General features: G+C 37.8%; 1 protein-coding gene across 7 annotated transcripts in view; it reads left to right on the top strand.

Annotated features, from left to right (window-relative positions):
• SIPA1L1 (signal induced proliferation associated 1 like 1) overlaps positions 1-14,432 on the top strand; it is a 378,635-nt gene that overhangs the window by 353,336 nt on the left and 10,867 nt on the right. For 5 of the 7 annotated variants that reach the window (XR_004645561.1, XM_034769293.1, XM_034769295.1 and 2 more), the window contains 5 exons: positions 479-597; positions 3,676-4,121; positions 10,395-10,634; positions 11,668-11,833; positions 13,189-13,230. Coding sequence is in view for 6 of the 7 variants with exons in the window: in XM_034769293.1 (XP_034625184.1) it covers positions 479-597; positions 3,676-4,121; positions 10,395-10,634; positions 11,668-11,833; positions 13,189-13,230 (1,013 nt within the window). In the remaining variant the exon portion in view is untranslated. The remainder of the gene's footprint in view (positions 1-478; positions 598-3,675; positions 4,122-10,394; positions 10,635-11,667; positions 11,834-13,188; positions 13,231-14,432) is intronic. The other 2 variants (XM_034769296.1, XM_034769297.1) reach the window with 2 other exon arrangements.

Raw genomic sequence — 14,432 nt, 5'->3', positions numbered from 1 at the left:
GAAATAAATGTGTATAGTTAAGTGATCACTGTAACTTGTCTGTTCTGCCTTGCTTACAGTACAACTAAACAGGGATGGACCTCAAGCTTTGTAATGTATTGTCCTCTGGCCATGTGAACAAAGAGACATTCATTTTCATGGTATGCCAGCACCTGATTTAATATCCTGGTCCCATCCTCTTGGACACTTGAGGCACAATCCTCACCTGATGTAAATATTCATGGCTTCATTGACTTCAGTGAAGCTGTACTGATTTACTATGGGTGAGGACTTGGCACTTGGTTGTTTACATGCGGTTTGTATATCATACATTCTGTATTTTGAAATAAATTTATGACTGAATGTCCAAAGGTTTTGGTTAATGACAGCAGTGGGGAAAATCAAACTGTAACATCAGATTTCCAGTTTTCTTAATTTGTCTCACATGCCCCTACAGTGCAAATACTGTATAAGTGCAATGTTGCTTGCTGTATTGCAGAACCCACATGCCATCTCCCAGCTGTATCAAAAGTACTGCCATCCTTCAGAGACAGCCCCAGTGGAAGACTAATGAGGCAGGATCCTGTTGTTCACTTGTCTCCAAATAAGCAGGGTCATGTAAGTTAATTTATTAAAAATTATTATTAAATGTTTGCCCAAAAGGCCTGGGTGCCGGTCAAAGGCTAAATATCTTTCAAAAACATAATGATAAAATCAGCAAAAAACCATACTCCTCTGTTAGACTATAGAGGAGTCAGCAAAGCAGATCTGTTGCCTTTTCAGTATTCCAGAAGCTAAGCACGGCTTTAATAGCAAATTTCTTAGCAGGAACATTTTACTGCCAATTGAACAGCAGGTTTTTGGTCTGGTACCTGGTGATAAGCAGAGGATTTGTGGGAACTTTGATTATTCCCAAAGGAAGTATCCTTTGTAAATCCCGCTAGCTAGTCCCAGGCTACAGATGCAAGACTTGGGGAATTTACCAAAAATGCTTTATATGGCAATGTTTAGAAGTTTGGCGCAGCAGTCCATACACATACGTTGAAATATAAATAGCACTTCCCTTGCCTCTATACTTGTTTTTTTTTTTTCATTTTCCTTTCTTTATCTAGTCTCCCTCATTTATTTCCTTTAAATGTGATGATAACTTTTCCCCTAGTTGGAAATGTTCTTCCATAATAGCTGCTAGAGTCCTGCCTGAAGGAGTTTTTCTTACCTTTATACATATGTTCAATCACTGAATAGAAAACTACATCCTTCTGACCCTGTAGAACTGGGTAGGAACACCCTTTGGAGCTTGTCAGACATGCATCTGTTTGTGAAGCGTGCAGCATTCCCAACGTCTGCCAGCCCTGAAAGGGAGAGATCCAGATTAGAAATCAAATTTGGGTCCCCTGCAACGGAAAGTCAAGTGCTGTTACAAAGGCACCCTTAACTTTCCACCAGTGTGAAACATTCTGTCAGTTACAGTAATAGTCCCAACCTTTAAAACTGCAAATTCCATTAGAACCAAAAGAATCTTTCAAACTGGTGAAGCTTTTTAAGTGCATCCACAGTATCAGGCCACTGTGTGTGTGTGTGTGTGTGTGTGTGTGTAATTTATATAAATATAAAATATTGTGTGTGTATATGTATGTATATATTTGTGTGTGTATGTGTGTATATATATAACATAACATTTTCTTATTATATAGTTATCTAAACTAAATTACTTGATTATGCTGAAATGATCAACTATGTTGACTTATGTACAAATAACATTCCCATACAGATATTTGTTTACGATTTGCTTTTGCTGACCTGCATTCTGTTTTGGACATAGTTGGCACTTCTGCTACTGATGTGCTGCTGCAAAATTCTTTTATTACCAGCTAGTAAAAACATTCCTTTATAAAAGTGATGATGGCCTATCTTCATGCGCACAGCAGTATGAACCAGTTTTTGCATGTTGATACATTTGGTCTTTATATTGACACAGCTGAACAGATGTCGAGATGGGAAATGACTTGTATGTAATAAATAAGGCCAAAGAGAAATGTAGGACTGGAAAAATTGAACTAAACTGAACTTGAGGTCCATTTGTCCTACATTTCTATGATAAATTAATATTTGCATTGTTGTAATTTAATGTTTGCTTTGCTGTTATTTATTCTTGTAAATTGATGGATAGTAGGAAGAGAAACAGCCTTACTGAAGACTAAAATAGTTGAAACTGAAGATATTTAGGAATTAGAATCAATGTAATGACTGTTACTCCAAATTTTATATGAATTCTTACTTTAGGACATCAACAAATCAGAGAGAGAGTGAGATTCCTGATACTGTGTGGATCCATGCTTATTTCTCCTTCTTCCATCCTCCACAAAATGCTATATGTATTTCATAGCCCCTTGGCCCAGAGCCTGAGCTGTGCTTGGTGCAATGGGCTCCATGGAGAGAGGAGGGGTTTGGGAAGGAAGGAAGGAGACATAATAAAGGTGGCTTTAAACAACCTTTTCACCCCTTCTCCTGTCTTCTGACCATCTAACCTTCAAATATGTGTCTTGCATAAAGTATAGCAGCTTCAGACCTGATTATATGGATGAGCAGAACATCCAGAATTGCATTTGATAGGAATTAAAAACAAGAAATTCAGAAGGGATATGAACCCTCATGCTCCAGGCATTAGTCAACCACTAACTGACGATGGGGGATAGGAAGAAATTTCCTTTATAATCAAGTTATTTCACAAAAGCCCACAATGAAGTTTAATGACAGGTTTCAGAGTTGGTAAGACAACTCCCACCTGTTTATGCTCTCTGTATGTGTGTATATATATCTCCTCAATATATGTTCCATTCTATATGCATCCGAAGAAGTGGGCTGTAGTCCACGAAAGCTTATGCTCTAATAAATTTGTTAGTCTCTAAGGTGCCACAAGTACTCCTGTTCTTCTTAATGAAGTTTAAAGCATCTGGCACTGGCTGCTGTCAGAGGATAGTGAACTAGATAAACTCTGGTCTGGTCATTCCTCTGTTCCTCCTTTTGCTCACTGCACTGAAGCATCTTTTCTTGCAACTCTGCCTTTTGAAGGTGATACTTTCAAAACCAAATAACACATTTCAGTGTTTATTTGCAAAGGAGATTGCCGCTGAGGAAGCAGTGAGCTTTCTAGTAAAGGGGGATCTGAGTAGTCAGAGATGCTCATTCTGTCCTCTCTCAAACTTTTGGGTAAGTAATCAGATTATTAAAATAACACACACTTCAGGTGTGGATTGATGGGTTCTCATGTTCTAAACCACCTTATAATGAGCGTCTGTGCTGTCTTTAATTATAAGCACTTTGAAGAATTGGGCACTTTTCTACTGTTATGCAGTTGCGATTGAATGTCACAAGTTTAAACATGAATGGTCAGTTTTTCTTGTGAGTGGGCTTAGTACAAGTGACTGAATTTAAAGTAAATGGTGTAAAAATATTGTGGGGTAAATTAGACTTTTTCTGATAAATTAAGGCATGACTGCCCAAGGTCATACTAAGGTTTTAAAATGGGCATTAAACTGATGGCCTGAGTTATGTCTGTGAATTTTAGACTTTCTAAGTCTCCCCTCTGCCCCCCAGACTTGTGTAAAACTAGAGCTCCCATAGTGCAGTTGTTGCTTCTTTGTCTTTTCTTCATCATGATCATTCTGAATTAAAGCCATGAAAATTTTTTTGTAGTCTGACAGCCACTACTCCAGCCACTCCAGTAGCAATACTCTCTCCAGCAATGCCTCCAGTGCCCATAGTGATGAGAAATGGTATGACAGTGGCGATCGCACTGAGTCAGAGCTGAACAGCTACAACTACCTTCAAGGGACTTCAGCTGATAGTGGCATAGATACCACCTCATATGGCCCCAGCCATGGCAGCACAGCTTCTCTGGGAACCTCAGCAACATCTCCTCGATCAGGGCTTACAAAGGAGAAAGTGACACCACTGTGGCATAGTTCCAGTGAAGTAGTCTCCATCGCAGACAGGACTTTAGAAAAAGAAAGCCATGTTGTAGACCGGAAGACGGAGTCTTCACTAAGCCTGGATATTCACAACAAGAGTCAACCAGCCTCCAATCCTTTAACAAGAGAGAACAGTGCTTATAGTCTTAGTGATGCTGTTTCCCACACAAGGTAATTTTCTCTCAAGTCATGACTGATGCCCCTTCCACCTTCACTTTCTCTCTCTTTAACGTATCAGAGATGAGAAGTGAGTGTTAAGGGAAAATTGTGTGCCTTTTTTGGCTAACCCAGAGGTTTGAAAGATCCCACTGCATAAGGTGTTTGACAGTGGACTGTGCATGTGGTATTTGTTTCTCCCACTGGTGGGTCTAGACAGTCTAAGGAGTGTGTGAATATTTGTGATAGCAGGAACATGCTCCACTCTACCACTGTTACACATGATGTAAGATCTTAGTATGATAGGTGTATTATAGGGAACATCGTGCAAACATTGCTTTTCAAATCATTGTCAACAAGGGGATAAATAAATTTAACAATACCCATTTGATTTTGGAATTTTTGTTTCTTTTTTTCAAGTGGTGGTTTCATACAGGAAAATATAGCTGTACATTTGCTTCCTCTCTCCATGCCCCCCAGTCTTTTTGTTTAGAAACTTGGGAGGTAGTGCCATCTAACGTATACAATAAGGGACAAGGAAATGAGGAGACCTTGAGTCTAGTACCCACTCTGCTACTGACTGTGTGTGTGACATAGGACAGTCGCTTTACCTTTTTCTTTCAGTTTCTCCATTTGTAAAACGAAGATAATGAACATCTTTGTAAAGTGCTTTGAGCTCCTTAGATGAAAGGCACTCATTCTACAAATGAATCATAAAACTTAGAGGTGAAAAAAATTCAGATCTTCTAGCTTAATTTCCAAAATACTAAATATAATTATTTTTAAAATGTTATTAATCATTGTAAGAAGAAAAATGCATTTATGCATAGTACTAAGCAAAAACAACAAATCTGCAAGGGAAAGCATTTATCTTTTTTTTTTTCTTCCTGGTTTTAGGCAGGCAGTTCCATTTATTGTTTGTATTAATTTCTTTGTATTTTTAAGAGACAGCTAAGATATTTAGTGGGCTGGAGGGTAGAAAATATGATGCTAACAGTTCTTCAGTCTAACAGTTCTGTTAGAGGAGAAATGAGATGAGGCAAAGCTGGACATTTAACATCCAGTTTAACAGCTTCTGATACTGTAGCTGCAAGTTGGGTTTGTTACAGTCTGTAATGCAGTGAATGATTTCCTTGCACTCAGTGTCATGGTAATTTCAGTTAGGGATTTTGTTAATGGGGTTCCAGCCTATTCTATCTGTGTTCTAGGGGCATTGTAGGCATTAAGTGCCTCCTTATGTAAGCATCTCTTTACACTTATTTTTTTATCTGACATTTATAACTTTTATTTTAAGACAATGCTGGAAAGTTGCCAGCAACATTTTTGTTTAGAAGAAATTTTTCAGAAAGGAGAAAAAGGGCCATGGTAAATCTGTGTTACATTAAGTACTAAAAGCTACATTGTGACGACATTCCTAACCGTAAAAACATGTTTGGGCTCTTGAGGTTCTAGCATTCTCTCCTCCATGCAGCAAATCGTGTAAATAGAAAAGTAGAAATAAAAAAGTGGCAGAGAATGAAAAGGAAACATGATATCATGAAATATAAGGGGTATACAAACTGATACCAACTGATTGTAGGGTTAGCATGTCAAACCATCTCATTAATTCACTGTACTATAGCAATACATCTCCAAACATGACACTTTTCTATGGTTTATTTGGTTTTACCCAATTGGGTTTTACCCAATTCTCATTTACACTTAAACTGTTTGTTCCTGTAAATATTTTTTCAGAATGGTGTTCAATTTTCTTGATAAACTACTCTGGTTTTATACAAAATATAACAGTCTTGTTTTGCTTTCTTTGAAAACAAACAGAAGTACAGTTCTTTACACAGAGAAATGATATAGTAATCTGTAGAACGGAATTGAGGCACCCTAATTTGGAAATATGGTTTTACAGTACCTTGCAAAATTAATGCACAGTATTTGGTCTGTTAGCCATGGAGAAAAAACAGGCTGCCTTGTATTCCTTCATTATTATTTGATAATTTTTGAACATTCAAAAATGTATTCACTGCCTCAAAACAAAGTAAAAGAGCCTGCACTCTTGATTAGACAAGACACTGTAAGTGAGAGTTACTAGCAGGTAAGGAAGGAGAGAGGAAAGTCCAGAGTGACAATAAAAACATGCTGTTACTCAGTAAGGCATGTACACATTTTGATGGTTCTACACACACCTTTTTTTTTTTTTAATTTATTTTTTTAGCCTCCCCTTCACTTCTTGTAGGCTTACCTTGTGCCTGCAGACCTAAAATACTTTTGGTATAATCTACAAAGGCAATCATTCCGAGCTGGAGGAAGAGGAACTTAGTTTGGTGACAAAATGAGTTGCAGAAAATAAAATAACTGCAAATTAGGGTGTTTGTGTCTTTAGACGACAGGGACAGTAATTAGTGTGCAGATCATTTGACAGTGCATAAAAGAACTTCTACCTGAGAATTGGTGGCAAAATGTAAATTATAGTGATTAAATTTTGCAGCAGTATTTCTGGCTGAGTTTTATTTTCCTTCTCCACCCCCATTCCCAAAATCTCTATTGATGATTGTGCAGGTTTCTCATGGCATCCCAGGAGGACTGCATTAATGTAGGGCAGTAATTACACAGAATCATTATATCTGAACATCATTAACAGAAACCATATGCACTGATCGTTTGAATTTCCTAAAATAAAAAAGGAAACATTAATTATGTCAGACTTTCATTTGCTCCCTAGCTAAATGGTCTCTTGTGGTCTTCACTATCAAAACTAAAAACAAAATCCCTGATATTTCCATCTCAATGTGGTATTAAATTGCTTTTTAAAAAGTTGTATTTCATGATTGGACAATATTTTTATGTGTAGATGAGTAGTATCTAGGATTCTTTTATGGGTATTGGAGGAAAAGATTTTTTTTATTTTTTCCTGTTACCACACTCAAGTTCAATGTAAAAAAACCCTTTTCTCAAGCCTGAGGGTTGTACTCCGCTCCCTTCAGAGACAATCAAACTGTTCAGACTGCCAGCTCGAACAATCTGAGTCCCCCACTTTCTTCCCAGGAATTGAATGTGCTGTCTCTACAGTGCTTCCAGCCCCTTCTGGCCCATGTAGACTGACCCAAACTTGTGTCCCAAGCCTTCAGGTTCTATTCAGACAAACACCTTTACTTGTGCAGTGCTCCACTGACTGCAGAGTGTTTGCGCTGTGTTATTCAGGAACTTGTAGACTGGGGGCTTTTGATCCCTGTGTGTCAACAGCACAGTATGCTGCCACTAAAGTACCAAGTTAATCCCTAGAATGTTCATGTTGTAATACTGAGCACCTCCAAAAATATTTAAAACTTGTATCTAAACAAGGACAAGTGGGGATCAGTGTAATATATAAATCAAGGGCATCAAAAAAAATAAAAATTGTTGTGAGCTAATTTTTCTACCCCCTGCCACCCACTGTTCCTTGCATATTTCATGTGTTCTTTGCTGCTTGGATCTTATTTCATGTGTTTACTATACCCTCTTCAGTGAAACATCTTGATAATAATAGGTATAAACAAACGCATGGAATATATTTGGAAATTTCTTTACAAGCCCTCTCTTCCCTCCTCATTGATACCACTCCCTCTGTAACTCTCCGTTAACCCTCAAAATTCTGACAAATAATGGGAATATTAATATTCCTACACAAAAGGAAAAACTTCCAGTTCTCGAATGCACACTCCTTCTGAACTATAAAATATTTTAAAAACAAAACAGCCCCATGCAATTTTCTTTTAAGATGCGCATCTCAGCCGAGCACTTGATATTTTAACTTGATAATGGAGATGTCTCATAGATGGACTGGTTTCCACAGCATGTGTAGGAGTTTCTCTTTTTGCCCCCCACCCTCCCAAAAAAAGGGCAAGCAACTTCTGAATTTCTTTCCTTACTTCTGCTCTGTTTCTTTAGCAGAAGTGATATTAGTGCAGGACATAAGTGGACAAGGTTTGTGACGTGCAATTTCAGGTGGACTGTACTTTGACCCGCTATGGGCAAGCTGTTCCCAGTTTTTTTCACTCTGAATTTTACTGGCAGATAACTGGAAGAAATTATGATTGTTAGCTGTTTTTTATGGCCTGAACAGATTTAAAAAGAAAGTTTTGAATGGGAGCACAACTGGAAATCAGGAAAACTGAATTTTTTCGCACTAATTTTTGACCTTGGCAAATCATTTCTTATCTCTGACTCAGTTTCATTATCTACTATTAAAAAAAAGGAATAACAATACCTTCTTTTGCAAAGGCCTTTGAAATGTACAATTGAAAAGTGATATATAATATCAAATGTTCAGTATTATTATGAAGTGTGTAGACAATAGGTTACCATAACTGATGCCTTAAATATCTTCTATAATTGTTTCAGTAACAAATGAGACAGTGCACCTTCACATGACAGGGTCACTGGAGAACTTGCTATCACGCTAAAAATTTAGGGCTCATTCAACTGCTAGTTAATTCAACCATCCATTTAATTTTTATTTCACAGTCAGAAAAGACCACTTTATACCAGAAACCTCATCTGTTTCAAATGCTAGAATTACTCACTCTCACACATTCACACACACACCCTCCAGTGCTCCAATTACGGAGGAGACAATGCACATAAGTAATGTAGAAAATTGTGTGTCAAAGTCCTTAAAATATATGATGACATTCCAGGACTGAATCTATACCTGAAGTTTTGCTGTAGTGACAGATGCCTCCACAATTTTAAAGCATAACATAATATATAGTCGTCTTAAAATTTAATGTTCCGATTCCTTCCTAGACCACATTGTGGAAGCAGAGAAAGAACTGACAGGAAGGGAATTGCAATGCATGACAGTTCTTTCTCTGCTTCCACAACATCTAACTTTCATATCAACATATAAATTAAAACTAGTTTTATCCAAGACCCTCTTCCTATGATGGAAACCAGCTGGAATAGTTTCTCCTCATTCTATGCCTAGACAGATTATGTCAGGAATTAGAGGTATAAAAATCCGTTCAATTTCAGTTAAGGCCCAGTCTGCTGGACTGCAAATTAATTGCCTAGTAATTTTTCTTCTTGTTAATGAAACTGCTCTCACAGATTTGCTATTTACATAGAGTGATAGAAATAAGAAAATAACCTATTTAACCGACATTTTCCTTCTTTCCCCAATGTTACTTGCTCCCATATGCAACTGCCTTGAAATGACTAGGGAAAACTAGAATTAATTCAGCTTCATGGGGTCAAGGTCCAGTCCATTTGGAATGCTGTTTAGGGGGAATATGTATTAGCCAAATGATTTCTTCCTCTTTATTAAATGCTCCTAGTAAGAGGGTGCAAAAAAAAAAAAAAAAAAAAGACTCCTCCTACTGTGATGAGCAATCCTATTTTTCCCCTTAAACTTTTAGAATTGAAAATTAGGCTTTAAAATGCTAAGCACCCAAGCAACTGCATTGATCATGGCCTACATAACTCACAGACTTCACAGAAGAATGGTTCAGCTCTTGTAGAATCCTCAGGTCTTGGATCTCAATGAAGGTAAGTCCTCAACGTACAGTCAGTGCAGCCCTTTAATACTGATGATGTTGCCCAGAGTCTTTCATCAAAGAAGTATTCAGTATATTCATCCACACTGATTCCTAGCAAACCAAAACTATGGTTTCCTCAAACTACTAATCCTCTCTTTCTGGTCTCCAGCTTTTTTTGGTAATACTGAAATGAAACTTCTGTAACAGTAAAACATTTGTGTCTGCAGGACTCTCATAGGCTTCCATTGATATCACATAGTAGAGAGTGTTGTCTCATGGTGGCATTGTCAGCTGTGCCAGCAGCAGACTCTGAATTATGAGCAATAATGAATAAGGCCAGTAATATATATCTTCTAGAGTTATATATTGTTGGGATTTCTTTAATACTAAAAAAATCTCTTGGTATTGATAAGGCTGGTCTTGTGGATAAACTAGGACTCTCACGTGGGTTCTCTTGCTAGTTCAGCCAAGACTTCTTGTGTTACCCTGAAGTCACTTAACCTCTCTGTGCCTTAGGTTTCCCATCTGTAAATTTGGGGTGATACTTTTGTAGCTCACAGGTGGCTTGTGAAGTTTAATTCATTCGTTTTTAGAAAGTGCTCTGATGGAAGGCACGCGAGAACAGCACAGTATTATTATTATTAGTTTTACATCACAATAATAATAGTAATACTTTGTATTCCTGCTAACCAAATGCAGTTTTTAAAGAAGTTACATAAGATGCATACACACACACACACTTAAGTTAAGCTTTGTCTTTGTTATGCTTCTCTCCCAGTACCATGAGCTCACGACACTCTGCCAGCCCAGTTGTTTTCACCAGTGCCAGAAGTTCACCTAAAGAAGAGATTCATTCTGCTACTTCCCCACAGCTCGCACCTTCTTTCTCCTCCTCCTCTTCCTCCTCCTCTGGTCCTAGGACTTTCTACCCTCGCCAGGGTGCTACTAGCAAGTACCTGATTGGATGGAAAAAACCTGGAGGGACAATAAACTCTGTGGGGTTTATGGATACCAGAAAGTAAGAGCGTTTTTTGGTTCTATTGTTTGGTTGTTAACTTAAACATGAAGAAGCACTGAAATCCAGAGAAGTTTCCTGTATGGAAAGGTCCGATAGAATTTAATGAAATGATCATACCTCTATAGAACTTTAGAATCTCTACCGTAGAATTCCATAGCGTGGCTTAAAAATTCCATAGCTTGATTATCATTCTTCATTATTTAGTAAAAGTTTTTAAAGTAATTTCTATAGAAATTCTATAGAATGCTGTAGATATCATCTTTATTAAATTGCAGAATTTTTCTTTAGAGAATTCTTAAATGAAACTCAAAATATTAATTGAACAAATGAAAAAAACATCCTCAACACTGAGTGTTTTTTCCCTTAGATTCTTCATTTTGTTCCCACATTCTAAAATTTGCATTAAGAGTTTTGTGATTTGGGGGTCTCAGATGACCTTGAAACGTGGAGGTTGGAAAAATGCATATCAGAACCATTGACCCACTACAGTGGAGATTCAAATGTCTGGGCAATTAGGGCTGCTTTGAAGTCATTATTGGTGTTAAGCACAGCATTCCCAGATGATGCCAGTAACTGTGCAATGGGCCACTGAAGGGAATGCTAGATAGAAGCGAAAATAAAAAGTATTTTGTACAAGTTATACACTGGAAGCCAGTTAAAAGAATAGGGACATTTGGTATGTTTAAGCATTCAGCTAGTATTTAACAGACTTTAGTTTATATATTTGTTCTTTGTGCAGAATACTCATTCTTTGAATAGGTACATTCCTTTAATAGGGAAATTTATTATGGTACTCTTTTCATGCATTGGAAGTTGATGCTTTCAACAGGTTTATTCCTTTAACAGGTTTCATTTATATTGGACTTTACTGTATTATACAAAACTTGATCTTAATCTTCCCATACCCCCACCCTCCCTCTCTACCCCGTTTTTCCCTCTGAAAATCTTGATGATGCTTTACTGCTTATTACGTTCATAGACCAAGCCATGAGTGGCTTTGGGTCCTGAACATGTCTGTTCCCTTCCTTTTAAGACGTCACCAGAGTGATGGCAATGAAATGGCCCATCCACGGTTGCGTGCATCAGCCAGAGATCTACGGGCATCACCAAAACGAGCATCCAAGTCCACTGTTGAGGAAGAGCTGAAGAAACTGATAGATCTTGACAGCCCAACACCAGAGTCCCAGAAGAATTTTAAGGTATGCTACAGAAATGGATCATCCTCTTTTGTCACTGTTAAGTGAAATTCAGGAGACAGGTAGAGACCAGGGGACCAGCGCTCCATTGACTTCAGAGATCTATGCCAGTTTACAGCAGCTGAGGATCTGGACCCAGTGACTTCCTTAGTGTCTGAGCGCATTAAGCATAAAGCATTGTTCATCACTGTTGAAAACAAAATAAAAGCCTAACAAACTGCAGTGTTGTGTACCTCATGGAAAATGTGAACACTGTCAACTGTAAGGAGAGTTGAAGGCATTCACCTCTTTACAGGAGCTTCTCAGCACCTCACAACATCCTATATGTTTCTCAGATGAAACTTTCCTGTTCTCATCCAGAACAACAAAACAAAATCCAAAATTTTAATCTTCCCTGAATTATTAACATGGACACAATGCTGGCCATTTGCCTCAGAGCTTATCAACTGCTGGAGGGTAGTACTTAGAGAATGGTTTTGGTATTCCAGCTGTTACAGTGGTGTGGCAGTTTGTTGTGCCATCCTTTGAGGAGACTAACATACTTAATTGAAGAGAACACCTAAAACAAATATTTTACATACATGCTAAATCCATTCAGAAAAATGTCCTAAGGTTTCATCAGAAATTGTAATAACTTATAGTTTTAAATACTAATAAAATAGATCATTTTCAAGAGAGTGTTTTGATTTCTGTAGTGTCTGTGTACTAAATCAATGATTAACAATTCAGGCTCATCACCCAAGGCCCAAATGGTTTCCACAGCAACCATCCAAAAGAGAGAGCTTGCCACTTCTTTCTCTGCTTGTCAAAACGCAAAAAGTCTTATTAAAACTTATAAGTAACAGATTCCATATACAGATTTTTTCATATATTACCTTAGAGGCTAGAGAGAAAAAAGTTTGCCATGGGGAAGATTTTTTTTTTTAACAGTATAGGGTTTTATAAGAGGAAGGAGGCATAAGGGGAAACACCCTCCTCCTGATCTGTAAACAGGCGCCTATTGTCTTTTCAAGAAATTCCATTTAAAATGTTAATTGTCCCAGGAACGGACCGTGAATAGCATGTATCTTTTGTGAGCCTCTTTCTTTATTGACTATGCACAACGAGTTCAATCTTTCCAGTATCCATCATTTTCTTGGTGACTGGGATCAGTGTGTCAGCTCAGCCTAGTGACCTGCTCAATTTTATCAATGCTATTATCTACCAATAATGAAAATAAATGTTAAAATTTAAACATAATTATCATTTCTACCCAGTGGATAATTTGTACTTCATGTTAGGTGAAGAAATGTGGCCCTCTTTAGCTACCTGAATCATCATCTTCTTCTTTTTTTTTTTTTTTTTTTTTTTTTTGGCAGCAGCACTTCTTGTATTTGATAATCGAGAGGTCCTGTTTCCTGGTAGGATAGACAAGTTTTTTTGTCTCCTAAATATTTTTGCCTTCTCATCCCTTCCCTTCTCCCTGTCCTCTTCAATTCTCCTGCCCATCTCTCCTTCCCTTCTCTTACTGCTTCTTCTCTCTTCACACCCTTCACCTCCATGCCACCTTCCTCTAACTCCCTGGTCACTCTCCTTTTCACTTCTCTGCTCACATTGTCTCTCCTCCCTAAATCCACCTCGTATTCAAATATTAGTAGCCTAACAATTTCAAGGTCCAGCGCTAATCATGTTTCCGGTTTCTAATGTTCGAGGCTGCAAGTGTTTCTACTCTGGGATGTCTAACACAAGGAGCACTGCAGGTGTTCCTCATTGAGCAGTGCCTGGTGTTGGCAACAGCTTCTTTTTTACCCTCTTCTCCTAGGGACAAGTATTGTGGGGCTTAGCTGGGTCATGACAAGAAACTGCCATCTGGGCTTTTGGTCCCAAAAGGAGAAAACAGAGTGGTTCTCTACCTAACATATATAAAACCCTTGTTCTTGACCCCTTGGTACCAAGAGTTGTTGTTTTTCTAGTGCTCAGCCTTAAATAGAAAATTAACTTTGTGATGGTCATTTCAGACCTTCTGACACCCTAGCTATGAAATTAGCCCGTCTTATTTTTGTGGCAGCTGAGCCCCATAAACAGATATAATTCCACATCTCAATGGGCACATAATTTTTATGTTTTCAAAAATCCCATTACGATGTCATTTCTGCTGTGGTAACTTTAGACACCTGTTTTGTCCGCACCCTGCAATATTCATCTTGCTCACCAAATGATCAACGTGTGTGTCTGTCCTAGTGTGGATGATCCCATGGAGGAGAACTGGCAGAATACACTATTAAAATGTATTAAATGCGTGTAAAATGCATGTAAAATGTTTCTTTTCTGTTTTTTCAGATGGTATCAGCAAGTTTTAAAAACATTTTAGCTACATTTGTGGTTCTTTATCCATAAACACAACACTTGCAGCAGATTTTAGCAGGGGCTTTTGATCTTTTTGATAAAAACATATTTCATTTTGGCAGATTGTCCTCCAGTGTACAGAAGCAATAACCTTTCTCCTCCTCCCCACTTCTGTCCCACCCTTCAGCGTGGGTATTAATCACAGAAATAGAATACCGTCTGGTTAAATCACTTTTTATTTATTTATTTATTTATTTATGTATTTATGTGAACAGAT

Source organism: Trachemys scripta, chromosome 4 (genome assembly GCF_013100865.1).
Source record: "Trachemys scripta elegans isolate TJP31775 chromosome 4, CAS_Tse_1.0, whole genome shotgun sequence".
In the NCBI taxonomy this organism is placed as follows: domain Eukaryota; kingdom Metazoa; phylum Chordata; order Testudines; family Emydidae; genus Trachemys; species Trachemys scripta.
Note: the sequence above shows the minus strand (reverse complement) of the source record. Positions and strands in the feature narration are given on the sequence as shown.